General features: G+C 53.2%; 1 protein-coding gene across 1 annotated transcript in view; it reads right to left on the bottom strand.

Moving 5' to 3' along the window:
- Positions 1 to 20,311, bottom strand: part of UBE2K (ubiquitin conjugating enzyme E2 K) — an 89,367-nt gene extending 69,056 nt beyond the window's left edge. Inside the window, exon 1 of the mRNA XM_075346975.1 lies at positions 20,013 to 20,311. Coding sequence (XP_075203090.1) covers positions 20,013 to 20,261 — 249 coding nt within the window. The 5' untranslated portion in view covers positions 20,262 to 20,311. The remainder of the gene's footprint in view (positions 1 to 20,012) is intronic.
- Between the last annotated feature and the right edge of the window lie 2,470 nt (positions 20,312 to 22,781).

Genomic DNA, 22,781 nt, shown 5'->3' with positions numbered 1-22,781 from the left:
TCTGCACCGCACACACACACACAGGGCTCTGCACCGCACACACACACACAGGGCTCTGCACCGCACACACACACACAGGGCTCTGCACCGCACACACACACACAGGGCTCTGCACCGCACACACACACACAGGGCTCTGCACCGCACACACACACACAGGGCTCTGCACCGCACACACACACACAGGGCTCTGCACCGCACACACACACACAGGGCTCTGCACCGCACACACACACACAAACACAGGGCTCTGCACCGCACACACACAGGGCTCTGCACCGCACACACACACACAGGGCTCTGCACCGCACACACACACACAGGGCTCTGCACCGCACACACACACACACAGGGCTCTGCACCGCACACACACACACAGGGCTCTGCACCGCACACACACACACAGGGCTCTGCACCGCACACACACACACAGGGCTCTGCACCACACACACACACACAGGGCTCTGCACCACACACACACACACACACACACACACACACACAGGGCTCTGCACCACACACACACACACAAATGGCTCTGCACCACACACACACACACACACGGCTCTGTACCGCACGCGGCGCTCTGCACCGACCCCCCATCGGGAACACATGTAGGGAGTATATACTCACCCCTCCCCGGTCCCCGACGCTCCTGCACGTTCGCGCGCTGTCTGTGCTCTGGCCATATCAGCACAGTAGTGACGTCACCGCTGTGCTGAAGAGAGAACAGACAGCGGGACAGTGATGAGAAGCAGCGCGGCGCTGCTTCTCATCAGCACTTTCAAATGTACCGGCATCTGTGATCTGCGATGCCGGTACATTTGAATGTGTGATCCTGAGCAGGGGGCCTGGTGCTGGCGGTGACACCGTAGGCAGCCGCCGCCAGGCCCCTCCCTCAGGTCACGGACCCCACAGCAGTGCAGGGGGAGGTTGCGGGGAGAGTAAGAGGTGCGGGGGAATGTGTGGGAGGGTGCAGGGAAGGGGGCGGGGCTCATCGCACTGTAGCCGCCCAGCAGGGAGGCGACATGCTGTTCCAGATTTGCATGTCAACATGGCCCTGTCCATGTTGACATAAAATGACCGGAAGCAGCAAAATCGCAGGAGCTATCATATGACCACTCTGAGCCGGGGGAGAGGGGCTGACAGCAGGGCAGGTAAGTGGTCTCTATATACTTACCTGCCCCAATGTAGCCCAATAGGGTAATAAAAAAAAAAAAAGTCAAAAGAAGCCGGATAACCCCTTTAAGAGCTCTTTATGTCTCCTACTAGATACAGGGCTAATTAGGCAGGGATTAGCAATATATACCCAGAACTGCTTGTGTTTCTGGGTGTATACTGCACCTGATAGGTTCACTTTAAAGACTAGCAATAGTTAGGAGCCCTGTTACAAATTCTATATTGGGGTCCATAAGATTGTCGGACAGTGAGGTAACTTCAATCAAATCTCAATTCGAAATGGGGAAACCTGATCCCACTGCAAGGTCTGGTGAAGCTCCCAGCCGACGGACCGTACCAACCCACCAAAGTTCTGAAAACCATCGTAGAAAGCAGGGCTGTGGAGTCGGAGTCGGAGCTCATTTTGGTGGAGTCGGAGTCGGTATAAAATGCTCCGACTCCTAAAATATATAATAAATTAGGGACAGTAGTGCAATGCAAAATGTGCTGAATATTTTACTAAATAATAACATTTAGTATAATGCTTATATTTAAGTGAAAAATGTATTGTAGTACAATGTGAACATCAGACATTTAATTATTTTTATGATACAATAATCATGATATTTTGATAGAACAAAATATATTTATCGGAATACCACTTCAGAACACAAAAAACTTAATAAATTGTAAATATGTAATACACTATGTAATATATATATATATATTATACATGCACACAAGATATATATGTAATCTACTGTATATTACATAGTGTATTACATATTTACAATTACAGTTTGTGTTCTAAAGTTGTATCCAATAAATATATTTTATGTTCTATCCAAATATCTTGATTATTGTATCAAAAATCATTAAATGTCTGATGTTCACATACACATGTTCATGTATTACAATAAATTTTTCACCTAACTATAAGCAATATATGTAGGAGTCGGTGCAAGAGAAATTGAGGAGTCTGAGTCGAAGGTTTGGTTTACCGACTCCACAGCCCTGGTAGTAAGGTGATAACGTATCACAATTCCCATAAGGCTCCTTTTAATTTTAGCACACAATTAGCCAAAATGTGTTTTTTTTTCCCAGATGGCCAAACAAAGCATTGTTCCACCTGTTATAGCAAAAACAATATTGGGAGGAAAAAAAAAATAAAAATAGTACTACTATGTAGAATGCGGAAATATCATTGCTTGTATCGTGCCTCATTGATGAATGAATTACATAACTTACAGAAATACCAACAACTTTTTACTGTTCTGTGATAGAAATGTGTGGGTCATAGGTAACAGCTATAGGGAGTGTGGCAGCCATTTATACATGTACAGTACTGTGCAAAAGTTATACAGGTGTGGAATAAATGCTGCAATATAAAGAATGCCTTCAAAACCAGAAGCGTTAAGGCTGGTTTCACACTACGTCTTTTTAACATCCGTCCTTAACGTTATTTTAGCGGACATGCGGATCCAGTGCAAATGCGTTTTCATTTCAATGCATTTGCAATGGACTCGCGTTAACATCCGTTCACCTGCGTTTGCCTGCGTTATAGTGAGGATCCAGTGACTTGCAGTTTTTTAACATGTTTCAAAAACGCTACTTGTAGCGTTTTTGAGCTCCGTCCAAATACTGCAAATTGCTGGATCCTGACTATAACGCACGCAAAACGCAGGTGAACGCTGGCGTGCTGATAGACAGGATCCTGCTTTTGTACTGAGCATGCCCAGAAAGTACTGAGCATGCCCAGAACCAGTCTCGCGTGATCTGTCTCTCTCTCCTCTTCCCTCCCTCACCCTCTCTCTCTCTCTATCTCTATCTCTGTCTTTCCCCCTTCCTCCCCTCCCTCTCTCTCCCACCTGAGAGCTGCAGACACTCGTAACCAAGGTAAATATCGCGTAACCACTTCTCTTAGTTACCCGATGTTTACGTTGGTTACGCGTGCAGGCAGCCCTGCTCCTAGCAGCTGCAGACACTCGTAACCAAGATAAATATCGGGTATCCAAGGCCGATGTTTACCTTGGTTACCAGCGTCTGCAGCTGTCAGAAGCCGGCTCCCAGTCTAGTTCCCCTCACTCCCGATCACATGACTCCAATGCCCGCCCCTAAACATCCAGTGCAGGATCCTGCAAAATAACATATGCGTTTGCATACGTTATTTGCTGTAAAAGCAGGATCCGTACTTCCGCTAAAAAAAGTTTTCAACGGATGTTAAAAAGACGTAGTGTGAAACTAGCCTAATTTCTTTTTATTACTAAACAAAATACAAAGCGAATGAGCAAAAGAGAAATCTAAATCACATCAATATTTGGTGTGCGCCCCCTTCACCTGCTGATCAGGACCAACAAGCAAGTCTTCTAGGTTTCACTTGCACAGTTTTTGAAGGAACTTGGCAAGAAGATTGTTCCAACCATCTTGGAGAACTAACCACAGATCTACTGGGGGTGCTGCTTTTGCAAATCCATCTCAAGATCAGGGATCTGTGAGGGCCATTTCATCACTTCCAGTTCTTTTTTTACGTTTAAAGGAGGTGGTTCACTAGTTTTCCAAGCCACATTGATATATTGTTGAGAAACTAGGCTTCTCTCAAATACACTGTGTTGCCAATAATGCCTGTGAGCGGCGCTACTGCGGTCCGCTAATCCCCATTGCGTGACCCCTGGGTTCCGTGACCTCTGATATCCATCACCGAATAGTTGACCTGACATCACCAAGGCGGGCCTCAGTCTTCTTGAGTGACTGGGCTGTGGGTGATGTTTCACCGCTCATCACAGCCCAGCCTGTCTCCTGCTAGCGGCACACAGCAGTGAAGGAGATAGCAGGGAGATGATGGGCTGTAATTAGCGGGGAGACACAGCCCAGTCACTCACGGAGACTGGGGCCGCCTCAGTGATGTCAGGTTAACTGGACGTTGACTCAACATTAACAGACATCAGAGGTCACGAAGTGTGTGTGTGTGGGGGGGGGGGTCACACGATGGGGACGAGCGGACCGCAATAGCGCCGTTCACAGGCACTATTGCCAACACAAGGTATTTGAGAGAAGCCATTATATCGATGTGGCCAGTAAAGCTAACTAGTGAACCCCCCCTTTATCCCTTCACGTCTGGCTGATTTTGTGCATTCAAGGTTTTTTTCGCCATTCTTCTGAAAAGAGTAACTTTTTTTATTTTACAGTCAATATGGTCATGTGAGGGCTTGTTTTTTGTGGAATGAGCTGTACTTTTAACCCCTTCACCCCCGGCCACTAAAACACCCTAATGACCGGGCCATTTTTTGCAATTCTGACCAGTGTCACTTTGACAGGTTATAACTCTGGAACGTTTCAACGGATCCTGGCGATTCTGACATTGTTTTTTCGTGACATATTGTACTTCATGTCAGTGGTAAATTTAGGCCGATACTTTTTGCGTTTATTTGTGAAAATTTAGGAAATTGTGCGAAAATTTCGCAATTTTCAAACTTTGAAAATTTATGCCCATAAATCTGAGAGATATGTCACACAAAATAGTTACTAAATAACATTTCCCACTTGTCAACTTTACATCAGCGCAATTTTCGAAAGAAATTTTTTTTTCGTTAGGAAGTTAGAAGGGGTCAAAGTTCATCAGCAATTTCTAATTTTTCCAACAAAATTTACAAAATATTTTTTTTAGGGACCACATCACATTTGAAGTGACTTTGAGAGGCCGAGGTGACAGAAAATACCCAAAAGTTAGCCCATTCTAAAAACTGCACCCCTCACACTGCTCAAAACCACATCCAAGAAGTTTATTAACCCTTTAGGTGCGTCACAGGAACCAAAGCAATGTGGAAGGAAAAAATGAAAATTTTATTTTTTAACACAAAAATGTTACTTTAGCCATAAAATTTTCATTTTTACAAGGGAGAAAAGAGAAAGTGCACCCTACAATTTATTGTCCATTTTCTCTTGAGTACGCAGATACCTCATATGTGGTGGAAATCAAATGTTTGGACACACGGCAGTGCTCGGAAGGCAAGGAGCGCCATTTGAATTTTTGAACACAAAATTAGCTGCACTCATTGGCGGACGCCATGTCGGGTTTGAAGACCCCCTGAGGTGCCTAAACAATGGAGCTCCCCCACAAGTAACCCCATTTTGGAAACTAGAGCCCTCAAATATTTTTTCTAGATGTTTGATGAGCACTTTGAACACCTGGGGGCTTCACAGAAGTTTATAACGTTGAGCCGTGAAAAGAAGAAAAATTTTTTTTACCACAAAACTGTTGCTTCAACTAGGTAGCTTTTTTTTTCACAAGGGTATCGGGAAAAAATGCAACATAAAATGTATTGTCCATTTTCTCCTGAGTACGCAGATACCTCACATGTGGTGGAAAGTAATTGTTGGGCGCATGGCGGGGCTCAGAAGAGAAGGGCACCATTTGACAGCAAAATTGATGGGAATCATTAGCGGACGCCATGTCACGTTTTTAGACCCCCCCCCCATGGTGCCTAAACAGTGGAGCTCCCCCACAAATTACCCCATTTTGGAACTAGACCCCTCAAGGAATTTATCTAGATATTTAGTGAGCCCCTTGTACCCCCAAGGGCTCCACTGAAAGTTGATAACGTTGAACCGTGAAAATTATTTATTTTTTTAAATTTTTTTTTTTTTTTAATTTTTGCAGCAACAAGGTAGCTTTTTTTTTTTTCTTTTTACAACGGTATCAGGAAAAAATGCACCATAAAACGTATTGTGCAATTTTTCCCGAGTACGCAGAAACCTCACATGTGGTGGAAATCAATTGTTTGGGCGCATGGCGGGGCTCAGAAGACAAGGAACGCCATTTGACTTTTCAAACGCACAGACGCAGTGCACTGATCGGCCGCTGCAGGAGGCACTGTCGGATGAGATACAAAAAGCGCTGGGGATACGGAAAAAAAAAAGTCACGCCAAAAATTGAGCAGGGATGTTGATCCGCGCTCAGCGGGACGCACGGACAGATGCGATACTTTTTTTTCCGTATCCCCGACGCTTTTTGTATTGCATCAGTCCGTGCGTCCCGCCGAGCGCTGATCAGGGATGCACATAACGGATCGGCATCCCTGCTCAATTTTTGGCGTGACTTTTTTTTCCGTATCCCCGATGCTTTTTGTCACGCCAAAAATTGAGCAGGGATGCCGATCCGTTATGTGCATCCCTGATCAGCGCTCGGCGGGACGCACGGACAGATGCGATACAAAAAGCGTCGGGAATACGGGAAAAAAAGTCCCGCCGAAAACTGACCACGGATGCAGATACGTTATCTGCATCCCTGATCAGCGCTCGGCGGGACGCACGGACGCATGAGGTGTAAAAATATAAAGGGGATAGAGGAAAAAAAAAAAAAAAAAAGTTATACTCACAGTGCCCAGAGGTTTAGCGGGAGGAACAGCTTTACAGGAGCAGCAGGCAGGAAGTTGGACAGCTCAGCAGAAGACCCAGGAAGAAGGACCCAGCGATGGAGGCAGATGTGATCGGGTGGGGACAGCGGAGGGGGGACGGGGACAGCGGAGGGGGGACGGGGACAGCGGAGGGGGGGACGGGGACAGCGGAGGGGGGACGGGGACAGCAGAGGGGGGACGGGGACAGCAGAGGGGGGACGGGGACAGCGGAGGGGGGACGGGGACAGCAGAGGGGGGACGGGGACAGCAGAGGGGGGACGGGGACAGCAGAGGGGGGACGGGGACAGCAGAGGGGGGACGGGGACAGCAGAGGGGGGACGGGGACAGCAGAGGGGGGACGGGGACAGCAGAGGGGGGACGGGGACAGCAGAGGGGGGACGGGGACAGCAGAGGGGGGACGGGGACAGCAGAGGGGGGACGGGGACAGCAGAGGGGGGACGGGGACAGCAGAGGGGGGACGGGGACAGCAGAGGGGGGACGGGGACAGCAGAGGGGGGACGGGGACAGCAGAGGGGGGACGGGGACAGCAGAGGGGGGACGGGGACAGCAGAGGGGGGACGGGGACAGCAGAGGGGGGACGGGGACAGCAGAGGGGGGACGGGGACAGCAGAGGGGGGACGGGGACAGCAGAGGGGGGACGGGGACAGCAGAGGGGGGACGGGGACAGCAGAGGGGGGACGGGGACAGCAGAGGGGGGACGGGGACAGCAGAGGGGGGACGGGGACAGCAGAGGGGGGACGGGGACAGCAGAGGGGGGACGGGGACAGCAGAGGGGGGACGGGGACAGCAGAGGGGGGACGGGGACAGCAGAGGGGGGACGGGGACAGCAGAGGGGGGACGGGGACAGCAGAGGGGGGACGGGGACAGCAGAGGGGGGACGGGGACAGCAGAGGGGGGACGGGGACAGCAGAGGGGGGACGGGGACAGCAGAGGGGGGACGGGGACAGCAGAGGGGGGACGCGGACAGCAGAGGGGGGACGCGGACAGCAGAGGGGGGACGCGGACAGCAGAGGGGGGACGGGGACAGCAGAGGGGGGACGGGGACAGCAGAGGGGGGACGCGGACAGCAGAGGGGGGACGCGGACAGCAGAGGGGGGACGCGGACAGCAGAGGGGGGACGCGGACAGCAGAGGGGGGACGCGGACAGCAGAGGGGGGACGCGGACAGCAGAGGGGGGACGCGGACAGCAGAGGGGGGACGCGGACAGCAGAGGGGGGACGCGGACAGCAGAGGGGGGGACGCGGACAGCAGAGGGGGGGACGCGGACAGCAGAGGGGGGGACGCGGACAGCAGAGGGGGGGACGCGGACAGCAGAGGGGGGGACGCGGACAGCAGAGGGGGGGACGCGGACAGCAGAGGGGGGACGCGGACAGCAGAGGGGGGACGCGGACAGCAGAGGGGGGACGCGGACAGCAGAGGGGGGACGCGGACAGCAGAGGGGGGACGCGGACAGCAGAGGGGGGACGCGGACAGCAGAGGGGGGACGCGGACAGCAGAGGGGGGACGCGGACAGCAGAGGGGGGACGCGGACAGCAGAGGGGGGACGCGGACAGCAGAGGGGGGACGCGGACAGCAGAGGGGGGACGCGGACAGCAGAGGGGGGACGCGGACAGCAGAGGGGGGACGCGGACAGCAGAGGGGGGACGCGGACAGCAGAGGGGGGACGCGGACAGCAGAGGGGGGACGCGGACAGCAGAGGGGGGACGCGGACAGCAGAGGGGGGACGCGGACAGCAGAGGGGGGACGCGGACAGCAGAGGGGGGACGCGGACAGCAGAGGGGGGACGCGGACAGCAGAGGGGGGACGCGGACAGCAGAGGGGGGACGCGGACAGCAGAGGGGGGACGCGGACAGCAGAGGGGGGACGCGGACAGCAGAGGGGGGACGCGGACAGCAGAGGGGGGACGCGGACAGCAGAGGGGGGACGCGGACAGCAGAGGGGGGACGCGGACAGCAGAGGGGGGACGCGGACAGCAGAGGGGGGACGCGGACAGCAGAGGGGGGACGCGGACAGCAGAGGGGGGACGCGGACAGCAGAGGGGGGACGCGGACAGCAGAGGGGGGACGCGGACAGCAGAGGGGGGACGCGGACAGCAGAGGGGGGACGCGGACAGCAGAGGGGGGACGCGGACAGCAGAGGGGGGACGCGGACAGCAGAGGGGGGACGCGGACAGCAGAGGGGGGACGCGGACAGCAGAGGGGGGACGCGGACAGCAGAGGGGGGACGCGGACAGCAGAGGGGGGACGCGGACAGCAGAGGGGGGACGCGGACAGCAGAGGGGGGACGCGGACAGCAGAGGGGGGACGCGGACAGCAGAGGGGGGACGCGGACAGCAGAGGGGGGACGCGGACAGCAGAGGGGGGACGCGGACAGCAGAGGGGGGACGCGGACAGCAGAGGGGGGACGCGGACAGCAGAGGGGGGACGCGGACAGCAGAGGGGGGACGCGGACAGCAGAGGGGGGACGCGGACAGCAGAGGGGGGACGCGGACAGCAGAGGGGGGACGCGGACAGCAGAGGGGGGACGCGGACAGCAGAGGGGGGACGCGGACAGCAGAGGGGGGACGCGGACAGCAGAGGGGGGACGCGGACAGCAGAGGGGGGACGCGGACAGCAGAGGGGGGACGCGGACAGCAGAGGGGGGACGCGGACAGCAGAGGGGGGACGCGGACAGCAGAGGGGGGACGCGGACAGCAGAGGGGGGACGCGGACAGCAGAGGGGGGACGCGGACAGCAGAGGGGGGACGCGGACAGCAGAGGGGGGACGCGGACAGCAGAGGGGGGACGCGGACAGCAGAGGGGGGACGCGGACAGCAGAGGGGGGACGCGGACAGCAGAGGGGGGACGCGGACAGCAGAGGGGGGACGCGGACAGCAGAGGGGGGACGCGGACAGCAGAGGGGGGACGCGGACAGCAGAGGGGGGACGCGGACAGCAGAGGGGGGACGCGGACAGCAGAGGGGGGACGCGGACAGCAGAGGGGGGACGCGGACAGCAGAGGGGGGACGCGGACAGCAGAGGGGGGACGCGGACAGCAGAGGGGGGACGCGGACAGCAGAGGGGGGACGCGGACAGCAGAGGGGGGACGCGGACAGCAGAGGGGGGACGCGGACAGCAGAGGGGGGACGCGGACAGCAGAGGGGGGACGCGGACAGCAGAGGGGGGACGCGGACAGCAGAGGGGGGACGCGGACAGCAGAGGGGGGACGCGGACAGCAGAGGGGGGACGCGGACAGCAGAGGGGGGACGCGGACAGCAGAGGGGGGACGCGGACAGCAGAGGGGGGACGCGGACAGCAGAGGGGGGACGCGGACAGCAGAGGGGGGACGCGGACAGCAGAGGGGGGACGCGGACAGCAGAGGGGGGACGCGGACAGCAGAGGGGGGACGCGGACAGCAGAGGGGGGACGCGGACAGCAGAGGGGGGACGCGGACAGCAGAGGGGGGACGCGGACAGCAGAGGGGGGACGCGGACAGCAGAGGGGGGACGCGGACAGCAGAGGGGGGACGCGGACAGCAGAGGGGGGACGCGGACAGCAGAGGGGGGACGCGGACAGCAGAGGGGGGACGCGGACAGCAGAGGGGGGACGCGGACAGCAGAGGGGGGACGCGGACAGCAGAGGGGGGACGCGGACAGCAGAGGGGGGACGCGGACAGCAGAGGGGGGACGCGGACAGCAGAGGGGGGACGCGGACAGCAGAGGGGGGACGCGGACAGCAGAGGGGGGACGCGGACAGCAGAGGGGGGACGCGGACAGCAGAGGGGGGACGCGGACAGCAGAGGGGGGACGCGGACAGCAGAGGGGGGACGCGGACAGCAGAGGGGGGACGCGGACAGCAGAGGGGGGACGCGGACAGCAGAGGGGGGACGCGGACAGCAGAGGGGGGACGCGGACAGCAGAGGGGGGACGCGGACAGCAGAGGGGGGACGCGGACAGCAGAGGGGGGACGCGGACAGCAGAGGGGGGACGCGGACAGCAGAGGGGGGACGCGGACAGCAGAGGGGGGACGCGGACAGCAGAGGGGGGACGCGGACAGCAGAGGGGGGACGCGGACAGCAGAGGGGGGACGCGGACAGCAGAGGGGGGACGCGGACAGCAGAGGGGGGACGCGGACAGCAGAGGGGGGACGCGGACAGCAGAGGGGGGACGCGGACAGCAGAGGGGGGACGCGGACAGCAGAGGGGGGACGCGGACAGCAGAGGGGGGACGCGGACAGCAGAGGGGGGACGCGGACAGCAGAGGGGGGACGCGGACAGCAGAGGGGGGACGCGGACAGCAGAGGGGGGACGCGGACAGCAGAGGGGGGACGCGGACAGCAGAGGGGGGACGCGGACAGCAGAGGGGGGACGCGGACAGCAGAGGGGGGACGCGGACAGCAGAGGGGGGACGCGGACAGCAGAGGGGGGACGCGGACAGCAGAGGGGGGACGCGGACAGCAGAGGGGGGACGCGGACAGCAGAGGGGGGACGCGGACAGCAGAGGGGGGACGCGGACAGCAGAGGGGGGACGCGGACAGCAGAGGGGGGACGCGGACAGCAGAGGGGGGACGCGGACAGCAGAGGGGGGACGCGGACAGCAGAGGGGGGACGCGGACAGCAGAGGGGGGACGCGGACAGCAGAGGGGGGACGCGGACAGCAGAGGGGGGACGCGGACAGCAGAGGGGGGACGCGGACAGCAGAGGGGGGACGCGGACAGCAGAGGGGGGACGCGGACAGCAGAGGGGGGACGCGGACAGCAGAGGGGGGACGCGGACAGCAGAGGGGGGACGCGGACAGCAGAGGGGGGACGCGGACAGCAGAGGGGGGACGCGGACAGCAGAGGGGGGACGCGGACAGCAGAGGGGGGACGCGGACAGCAGAGGGGGGACGCGGACAGCAGAGGGGGGACGCGGACAGCAGAGGGGGGACGCGGACAGCAGAGGGGGGACGCGGACAGCAGAGGGGGGACGCGGACAGCAGAGGGGGGACGCGGACAGCAGAGGGGGGACGCGGACAGCAGAGGGGGGACGCGGACAGCAGAGGGGGGACGCGGACAGCAGAGGGGGGACGCGGACAGCAGAGGGGGGACGCGGACAGCAGAGGGGGGACGCGGACAGCAGAGGGGGGACGCGGACAGCAGAGGGGGGACGCGGACAGCAGAGGGGGGACGCGGACAGCAGAGGGGGGACGCGGACAGCAGAGGGGGGACGCGGACAGCAGAGGGGGACGGGACAGCAGAGGGGGACGGGACAGCAGAGGGGGACGGGACAGCAGAGGGGGACGGGACAGCAGAGGGGGACGGGACAGCAGAGGGGGATGCGGACAGCAGAGGGGGAGGGGGAGAGCAAAAAGGGAGATACCGGAGGAGCTGCAGAATAGAGATCACGGGGGAGGCCGGCAGATTGGGATGTCTGGGGGCAGATCGGGATGTGGGGGGGCAGATCGGGGAGACAGGTGGCAGATCGCGGAGGGCGGCGGATCGTGACACTTTTCGCCGGTTTCATACAGTGCAATGGCAGCGCGGCAACTTCCGGGTCCCATGCTCTGGTCTCATAACAGCATGGGACCGGAGGTTGTCGCCCTGCCATTGCACTGTGTACACTCACTGTGCTGGCGTGCTGCAGGGACGACAAGTGAAGCTAATGGGGGCGGTCACCGGCAACAGGTCCACTGTGATTGGAGAAATCGGCCACAAGGCCGATCTCTCCAATCAGAGCTACTGGAGCTGGGGGAGGGTGATCCAGTGAGGTCACCCAGCTCCAGCCAATGGCCAGTGCTACAGCTGCACTGGCCAGGGCTGGATTTCAATGTTTCAGTCATTTTAAATGGCTGGAACATTACAGTGGCTGTGATTGGTTGAGCGGCGTTCGTCAGCCAATCACAGCCTCCGTAGGTCCGGGGAGGAGGCACCACCCCTCCTAAGGTCAGGAACAGGTCCCCTCCTCCCCGAATCTGCGGTTTATGTTAACATATTGCAGTCACCGGAGGCTCCGGTGCCGCGATTCCGCCATGACGGAAAGATCCGTCCTTGGTCGTTAAGGCCCAGGGCACAAGGACGGATCTTTCCGTTCATGGTCGTGAAGGGGTTAAATGAAACCATGAGTTTTACCATATAGTCTACTAAAAAAACGGAAAAACAAAATTCCAAATGCGTAAAAATTGCAAAAAAGTGTGATTACACGATTTTTTGAGATATTTTATTCAGTGTGTTCCCTATATGGTAAAAACTGATGTGTGGGTGTGATGCCTCAGGTCACTGCGAGTTCGTAGACACTATACAAGTATAGGTTTACTTTTATCTAAGGGGTTAAAAAAAAAAATCTGAAGTTTGTCCGAAAACGTGGCGTACATTTTGCGCCATTTTCTGCGACCCGTAACGTTCTCATTTTTTGGGATCTATGGCTCAGTGATGGCCTAGTTTTTGCGTCTCAGGCTGACGTTTTTAACGGTACCATTTTTTTTGGGCAGATGCAACACGTTTTGATCTGTTATTGCATTTAGTGCAAAAAACGTAATTTTGGCGTTTGGAATTTTTTTGCCGCTATGCCGTTTACCGATCAGATTAATTGATTTTATGTTTTTATAGATCGGGCATGCCTGAACACGTCGATACCAAATGTGTGTATAGCTTTTAATTTTTTTAACCCTTTAATTTTCAATGGGGCGAAAGGAGGGTGATTTGAACTTTGAGTTTTTTATTTTTTAAAATCTTTTTTTTTTTTTCTTTCCTTACTTTTTTTATTTTACTAGGTCCCCTAGTGGACTAGAACAATCAGCTGTCTGATCGCTCATTAATTTTTCCTGATTAGAGTACTGCTCAGACCGGGGGGAAAAATGATTATTTTCAACAAGCAGCACTTGGCTGTTTCTTACAGGACTTGAGTCATGTGAGCACAGAGTCATGACCCTGTGCTACCATGACAACCACCAAATCCACATGATCACGTCACATGACTTCCGGTATCGGCTTGTGAGTAAAGTTATAGTGCGATTGCTATTATAATGGAGCTGTCACAAATTGACAGCGCCATTTAAGGGGTTAAAAGGCACGGGCAGATAGCGATTCCACTCATGCCTAGCAGGCACACATCAGCTGTATAAATCAGCTGAGATGTGCGGCTGATCACCACAGGCTGCTTGCAGCAGCCCGCGGGATTAACACTGACCGCTAGGACGTAACTTTACTGCCCGCGGTTTTTAAGGGGTTAACGACACTGTCTGCACCATTGAGGTTGTTGTCCTGCTGCAGAATAAACTTGGAGCCAGTCAGACGCCTCCCAGATGCTATTGCTTTATGGATAAGAATCTACCTGTATTTCTCAGCTTTGAGGTCAAAGTAATGGGCATCATTGAGGACTGTGGATGCAGTTGTCAGCCCAGGAAATTTAGGGCAGCATGAGAGAAAAACTTCCTTTCAAAATCACAAAAAATAAGAACTGGCAGCAACCAGTGAGACTGGGCTATAGTCATCTACTGTTCGAGTCTGCCTGGGATTACATGGAGAGAAGGATTTTCACAAGCGACATCTCCAGAAGATCAGTGGTTCGTTCTCCATGATGTTTGGAACAACCTTCCTGGCCAGTTTCTTCAAAACCTGTGTGCAAGTGTCCTGAAGGTAAAGGGCGGTCACAACAAATATTGAGATTTAGATTTCTTAGATTTCTCTTCTGCTTTGTATTTTAATAAAAATAAATTGACACTTCTAGTTTTGAAAGCATTCTTAGGCTATGTGCACACTGTTTTTCGCGGCGTTTTTCGGGTGCGTTTTTGGCCTCAAAACTGCATGATTTTGCTTCCCCAGCAAGTCTATGAGTTTTCATTTTTGCTGTCCGCACACAACTTTATTTTTAAGCTGCGTTTTTTAGCTTAAAAAAAAAAAAATGGACATGTCAATTCTTTCCTGCGTTTTCCCCCCATGCAATGCATTGGAAAAACGCAGAAAAACGCAGCCAAAAACGCACCAAATCGCGGTAAAAATGCAGCGTCATAAAAACGCAGAATGTGCACATAGCCTTACACTGCAGCGTTTTTCTACACCTGCCTTTTTTTTGCACAGTACCATATATCTAAAACCCTGAATAAGTTACAAGATAATCAGACTCGGATTTGAGATAGACAGCAGAGATTGTAGGACTGTGCTGACCTCATAATATATGAATCCTGTTCACCAATGCTAACAGGTGACTCATTTTCCACCTAGATAACATGCCTGAACACAAGAAGAATCCATGCTGACTGAGAACATTGCAGAAGGAAGTACTACAATGGCAAAACCTCATCCAAGAACATAGTCCTCTAATAAGTGAATGGGCAGCACACACTGCAGGGGAACCATGTGCCAGACACCAAATAACCCCAATACAGCAGTGCCCACTTGCCTATGGGCCATAACATACCTCCATATTTATAGCGAGGCATGCAGAACTTGGTCCTGTGGACTTCACTGATCTCTTGCTGTACCAGAAAGTATGCAGAAGACACAGATTTCAACCAAGCAGCTTTTTTCGCCCTGTGCCCACGCTGCGGATTTTGATGCGGATTTTGACACAGATTTTCAAAAATCTGCAGCAAAATCTGCATGTCCATTGTGAAGCCAGTAAAGTCTATGAGAATTCAGAAGTGCTGTGCCCACGTTGAGTATTTTTCCCTTGTGTATTTGGTGCAGATTTTTTTTTTCTGCACCAAATCTGCACCAAATATGCAAGGGAAAAATAAGCAACGTGGGCACAGCACTTCTGAATTCTCAGACTTTGCTGACTTCACAATGGACATACAGATATGCTGCAGATTTCTGAAAATACGCGTCAAAACTACACAGCGTGGGCACTGGGCCTAGGCTGTGTGCACACTGTGCTTTTTTTTTTCTTGCAGGTTTTTATCAAACTGCAAGGAAAAACACATCCCAGCAAAGTCTGAGAATCCTAAAGTGCTGAGCACACATTGCAGATTTTTTTCCTTACAGATCTTGGTGCAATATCTGCACCAAAAAATTGACATGTCAACTGTTTCAGCGTTTTTTTTCCAGCATTTCTCCTATTACAATGCATTAAAAAATTGCATTAAAAAGTTCAACTCACCCCCCTTTTGCTTGATTTGAAATAAACCAATGAAAAAAAAAAACTATATGAAAAAAATACATATTTGGTATCACTCCTTTGCAAAATGTCAGACCAAAATATAAATTAGTCCAATCTGTAAATAGCGTAACAAAAAAATCAAAAATCGACAATTATGGTTTTTTTTGGGACGCCATAACATTATAATAAGGCTAGGTTCACATTTCCGTTGTTTTGCATCAGTCACATGCGTTGCTTGACGCATGTGACTGATGCGTTGTACAACGGATGACAAAGAACAGACTTCATTGTCGGACTCCGTTGTGTGCGGGGGGCGGAGCGCAAGGGGGGCGGAGCCGAGCAGGGCCGTGGCGCTGAGGGAGTTAGCAGCATCATCAGTCACAATCCACCACTCATACAAGTCTATGGGAACAACGGAATCCGCTAAACGGATTCCGTTGTTTACCAGAGCAGTGGATTGTGACTGATACAATTTAACGGAAGTGTGAACCTAGCCTAAGATGCTATAAGAATTTCAGCTTATACGTACATACTTTCTGAAAATGACTATACTATTTGAATTTGTATGTTTCCAAATGTTTAAAATTTTTCTGTTTTATTGATTCAACACTTATCTGTACCGCTATCTTGACAAAACAAAAATATATTTAAAAAAAAAAAAATTTACATATACATACATACATACATACATACACACACACATACACACATACATACATACATACATACATACACACACACATATATATACTATAAGAGGAGAACAAAACATCGGATCTCCCCCAAATGGTACCAGTAAAATCGTCAGCTCAGGGTGCAAAAAGTAAGCCCCAGATTCCAAAGATCTGTTACAGATCTCGAAAAATGGCAACAAAAGCAACTTTTTTTTTTTTTTTTTTACAAATCTCCGTTTGTTTCTTTATTGGAGAAAAAACAAAAACACAAAAAAAAAAAACACACTCTACCGGTATCGTACCTACGTACTCATCCTGACCTGGGCAATCATGCTGTAGGGTCAGTTTTACCATACAGTGGACATGGTAAATAAAAAAAAAAAAAAAAATTGTGAAACTTTACTTTTTTTTGCAATTTCACTACACTTGATTTTTTTGGTCACATTTTCTAGTATACTCTATAGTAAAATCAATGGTTCCTTTAAAAACTACAACTCGTCCTGTAAAAAAAAAAAAATAAGCAATCATACAGTAATGTTTACAGAAAAATAAAAACAAAGTTATGGCTCTTGAAAGGGGAGGAAAAAAAAACAAAACGCAAAATAGCCATAGCATGAAGGGGTTTATTAGTACTTTCCTATATTTGCACAGAGTTGGAGGGTTATTCACATGATAGGTTACCCTCCATCAAATCTTGGGGTCTGACAACATGGCTCTACCGAGATCAGTTTTCAAAAGCGCACATTTGACTACTGCTCCATTCATTGCCTATGAGACTGCCGGTGGCTCAGTGATTAGCACTGCAGTCTTGCAGCGCTGGGGTCCTGGGTTCAAATCCCATCAAGGATAACAAGGCACCCGCACTTCAGCTGCTTTTAAAGGGTTATTCCATAGGATAGAAAGCGGAGTGCAGCGCTCCATCACTTATTCATTTTACTCACTTGTATACTATTAATTCCACAGCGCTTTACAGAGTGATCATCACTGTTCCCATTGGGGCTCAATCTACATTCCCTATCAGTAAGTCTACTAAAAATATACATTGGAGTATATAGTTCTTTTACAGGTTTTTTGTTTTTTTTTTCTTATTTCTTTTTGTCTAAGTATGTGCACCCGTTGAGTATAAACCAGAGAGATACACTTTTCTTTTTTAGGTACTTTTTTTATAATTATTTGAATGGGTGAAATCGCTGAAAGAACTGATGTGCTGCCGATTTGGAAAATGCTTTCATGCTTCAAATCCGCAAGGGAAAAATAAGCAGCACGTGAGATTTCAGAAATCGCAATCACTTGCTATACTTTATACTATAAAGTGTAGCATTTTTTACCATTAAAAAAACATACAGAAATAAACACCACAAAAAAGCAGTGTGAACAAGGCCTTAGGCTATGTGCGTACGTTGCGTACTGTCCCTGCAGAAATTTCTGCAGCGATTTGAACAGCACACGTGCGCTTCAAATCGCTGCAGAAAGAGTCCGTAATGGAAAAAAAGCAGATTCCATGCGCTCTGAGTGCAGCCCCTCCCATAGACAGAGCAGGGGCTGCATGCAAAGCGCAGGAAAGAAGTGACATGTCACTTCTTAGAACGCGCGCTTCGGGCAGCAGCCGAAGCACTGCGCTCTAAGACGCCACGTGCGCACGTCTCCTGCATAATCTTCATTGATTATGTAGGGGACGCAGGACGCATGCAGTTACACTGCGGTGCAGATCACAGTGTAACTGCATGCAATTATGCAACGTGCGCACATAGCCTAATACTTACAGGTCTCCCACAAGGGGATTTGAACATCCCATCCTTTGATGACATTGACAATACACTGTACAACCGATGCAGTGGTCATTTTCTAATGACCAAACTAATGGGTCCCGCACCTCTAGCAGGATCTGAGGCTGAGGGATATAGCGGGCACGGCTATAGCCTCTACACAGGAGAGAGTTCCCCGAGTCACATTGTTATCAATGCTGTGTGGGAAGGGGGCTGGCTGACCTCATTTCAGGCCTATCCAGCCTTTTACTTTTCTGTGCCACAGAAGAAAAATGTGGGGGCTGATTTAGGTCCTGGAATGAGTGATCCAGCCCCCTCACACAAAGCTGCGATAACATAGGGGGTGCAGGATCTCTGTGCGGTGGGGGTCAGACACCTTTGAAAATACAAATATATTAGTAACTTATACTGTATATCTTTATATAAAAGGTACCCTTGCATCCTGGCACTAAAAAGCAATTAATGTCCTGTCACCCTCCTCCCTGGTGTTCTCCGTTTGCTCCCTCTGCTCAGATTAGCGCTCGACTCCTCCTTTTTTCAAAATGGCCACCACAGCAGCATAAGGAGCGAAGCGGAAAGTCTAATCCCCTGCTCCTCAGCCTTTCATATCCTAGATCACAAGAAAGGCTCAGAGAGGTGAGGCTAAAACTTGGGTTACGTGCCCACGAGACAATGCACCCACGGATTATTCCGCAGGTTTCACGCAGCTGCTCCCCGGAATCCGCAGCTATCCATTGCTGCGGGATTCCAGCATTTTTGTTGCGGTAAACCTGCGGGACAAGTGCAGAAATACCTGTGGAAGTCCCGGCCTGTATCTCCATAGTGGAAAGGCAGGACATCCGCAGGTATTTCCGCATGAATAATTGACATGCAGTTACGTGCGGCTGTGGGACATCCGCACATTCCGCAGCATTGGTACAGCAAATCCCATAGGATAACATGGGGATTGTCTGTACTGAGAATTTGGAGAATCCAAATAAATCCACAGGTTTTCCACGGCAAAATCCACAGGTACAGAGTCCCGTGGGCACATAGCCTTAGGATCGCAGCAGGCAGTTTGGAGGGAGGAAAGAAACGCTGATCTGAGAGTGGAGGACAATTGTATGGGAGACCTGAGGTCCCATCGCAGATCGGTAGTATTTGAAAGCAGTCAGATGGCTGATATAAGTGCATGGCCGACCAGCGCTCCAATCACTGCAGAGGGGGCCACGATTCTGAACAAAGAACTTTGCGTCTCACTATCAGGGAGGGTTCAAAACAATTCTATATTACTGGGGATAGGTGATGTAAGTTTAACCCTTTTATGCCTGAACAAATCTGCCATCACATGGACACACTAAAGTGCGGGGACCAGCGATGTGCTTTTTGGATCAGGCCTCACTAAGGGTGGGCATCACTCCAGAGTACAAGGGGTCAACAGTGGTCACACAACGGAGCAAAGGCGACACCTGGGTACATGGAGGAGAAATGGAGATGGTCACACAGGTGAGGGGTGGCCCACGGGGGCACACTCTGGCGGTGGCCCACGGGGGCGCGCTCTGGCGGTGGCCCACGGGGGCGCGCTCTGGCGGTGGCCCACGGGGGCGCGCTCTGGCGGTGGCCCACGGGGGCGCGCTCTGGCGGTGGCCCACGGGGGGCGCGCTCTGGCGGTGGCCCACGGGGGCGCGCTCTGGCGGTGGCCCACGGGGGCGCGCTCTGGCGGTGGCCCACGGGGGCGCGCTCTGGCGGTGGCCCACGGGGGCGCGCTCTGGCGGTGGCCCACGGGGGCGCGCTCTGGCGGTGGCCCACGGGGGCGCGCTCTGGCGGTGGCCCATGGGCTCACTCTCGTGGTGGCTCCAGGGTGGTTTTGGCAGAGCCCTCACTACTCTCTGCCCCATGTGCCGGACAGGACGGGCACAGCCATGTGTGACACCGGGCAGGGGGTGAGGGGACCCGCACAGCGCTCACCTCCTCGCTCTTTAGCACTTCTTTGAACTCCCTCCTGATCCTCTGCGCTGCGATGTTGGCCATGGCTGCTCCGGTGCTGTCCTGGCGCGAGTCTGCCTTTTTCAATGGATGTGACGCCGGAATGAATAGCTGTAGTGCTCCGGCCTTCCTGCCGTAATCTCCGTGGCCCTGACAGATTGCACAGCCTCCCCCGCCCCGGAGAACGAGCCCCCGACACAACACTACACGGCAAAATGGTGGCCGGGGCATGCGCAGTGCGGCGCTAACGGCCGCAGGAAGAACTTCCTGACAGGGCTCCCGGGGACATCACGTGGGACACAGCCAGAGACGTCATAGGCTGCTGCGCGCCGGCCTGATCACGTGACGTGTGGCGCTGGCTCTGGAGAGAACTGTGTCAAAGCTTTCAATATGAGGTAGTAGTGAACAACAGCAGCCAATCAGATCACGCCTTACATTCTGTAACCGTTACTGGAAAAATATAAGCTGCAATCTGATTGGTTTCTATGGGCAATTTTTTTCTTGCTCCATTTTTATTTATTTACAACTTTTAGGCTTCAGTGTGCCAAAAAGATTGCCCGTATAGGAAAGCCGCGGATTCTGGCAGGAAAGAGATGGGTCTCAGGGCTTCCTTACAGCAGTCACAGATTACTGACATGTCCAATGTGAAGTGACTGACAGTCTTCATAGTATGATTGTGTATGTAGAGACAGCTGTCAATCACTACTAGGACCGCCCGCTGGGACGCTTGAAAAAAACTTTATCGTCGAAACGTTGCTGTAGTGTATTGTGACGCCCTGGACTAGTCAGGTCGTCACTGGCTACTGCACGCTTTTTCTCTTCCCGTGCAGGGCTCAACCCCCCATGGTTCTGGGTTCCCATCTTGCAGTACTGCCTCCACCAGCATCCACAAATCCTAGTTACACCTCACACCACCCCTGTCAGGCACACCAGTGGACTGCTAAGCTGGAATAGGGCCGCTCACCTAGGGGTCAGGCAGGGAGGTGACAAGTCAGTTGAGTGGTAGCCCTCGAGCTGTGAGGAGCTCGGAGGAAGCTGGGAGTTGGAGCTCCCAGGGGAAAAGCAGATAGGTCACAGACGGTGGTCTGGACCAGGAGGAGTCGGAGACCCGGTCGCGGGAGATTGGAACTGGGTGCTTGGCTAGTGTTGGAGGCTAGCCAGCAGCCGCAGTTCAATAGCCGGGCTGGGACCGAAGGCACGTCGGTGTACTTGGACCCTAGGTCGGGGAGAAGCTTCAAGGAACCCGGCAATTAACCTGCGGAGGACAGGTCCTATATGGACTGTTCCCACGAAGCTCAGAGATCGGGGGCACTAGCGCAACAAGGGGTATAGGGCTTTCCAAGCAAAGCAGCCCAATGAAATCCCAAGCTTGAGCTCCTGAGAGCAAGCTCCTCTGTACTCTTAGCAGGGAGCGGGGCCCCGGAAAGCTCCAAGCTGATGGGCCAACTGAACACTCTAAAATACGGTGCCAGGAGGCAGGCCACAGACCACCAGGCAGTACTGCAGGGGATGGGACCCGGACGAGCTCCCCAAGAGGGCAGCGGCACCCAGAGACTTGGTTTACTACGTTGTCAGCGTCTGCTTTCTTGCTGAGTGAGTACCTGATTAACCCCTGCAACCAGCGAACCTGCGCTCCCCCTGCACCCCATACCACCATCCAGGGTCCCGGGGCCTTTCCCTACCCGTAGAGGGTAACGTCATTTAGCTGCCCCACTCCATCACCCCGAGTACTCTCTATCACCGCACACTATGGGTGGCATCACAAACTATATATATCTCCCCTGTAAATACCCCCCCTTCTTCATTCGGGGGTGACCCTTAGCCCCCAGGTCCGGAGACCCTTGAGCCACGGGCAGTGACATCCGGATCCAAGCGGTTCGACCACTGCTGGGGCGGTACAGTATGACCTTTATGAATTAAAAATATAGACTGAATCTTCACCCACTGGGACGCTGTCTACTTTCTAAGATGTCCAAAAGGCAGTCGCTGACACACTCCACAAGGTGGGGGAGACACAGAAGGTCATTGCTAAACAAGCTGGCTGTTGACAGAGTGCTAGATCCAACCATATTAATGGAAGGTTGAGTGGAAAGAAAAAGTGTGGTAGAAAAAGGTGCACAAGCAATCGGGATAACCAGAGACTTGATAGGATTAATAAGAAAAGGCCATTCAAAAATTTGGGGGAGATTCACAAGTAGTGGACGGCTGCTGGAGTCAGTGCTTCAAGAGCCACCACACACAGACGTATCCAGGACATGGGCTACAAGTGTCGCGTTTCTTGTGTCAAGCCACTCATGACCAATAGACAATGCCAGAAGCGTCTTACCTGGGCCAAGGAGAAAAAGAACTGGACTGTTGCTCAGTGGTGCAAGGTGTTGTTTTCAGATGAAAATACATTTTGCATTTCATTTGGAAATCGCGGTCCCAGAGTCTGGAGGAAGAGTGGAGAGGCCACAATCCAAGCTGCTGGAGGTCTAGTGTGAAGTTTCCACAATCAGTGATGGTTTGGGGAGCCATGTCATCTGCTGGTGTAGCTCCACTGTGTTTTATTAAGACCAAAGTCAGCGCAGTTGTCTACCAGGAAATTTTAGAGCACTTCATGTTTCCCTCTGCCGACAAGCTTTTTGGAGATGGAAATTTAATTTTCCAGCAGAACTTGGCACCTGTCCACACTGCCAAAAGTACAAATACCTGGTTTTATAGCCACAGTATCACTGTGCTTGATTGGCCAGCAAACTCACCTGAGCTAAA

This window comes from Anomaloglossus baeobatrachus, chromosome 1 (genome assembly GCF_048569485.1).
Source record: "Anomaloglossus baeobatrachus isolate aAnoBae1 chromosome 1, aAnoBae1.hap1, whole genome shotgun sequence".
Lineage (NCBI taxonomy): Eukaryota > Metazoa > Chordata > Amphibia > Anura > Aromobatidae > Anomaloglossus > Anomaloglossus baeobatrachus.
The sequence above is the reverse complement of the archived record's forward strand: the minus strand, read 5'-3'. Positions and strand labels throughout refer to the sequence as shown.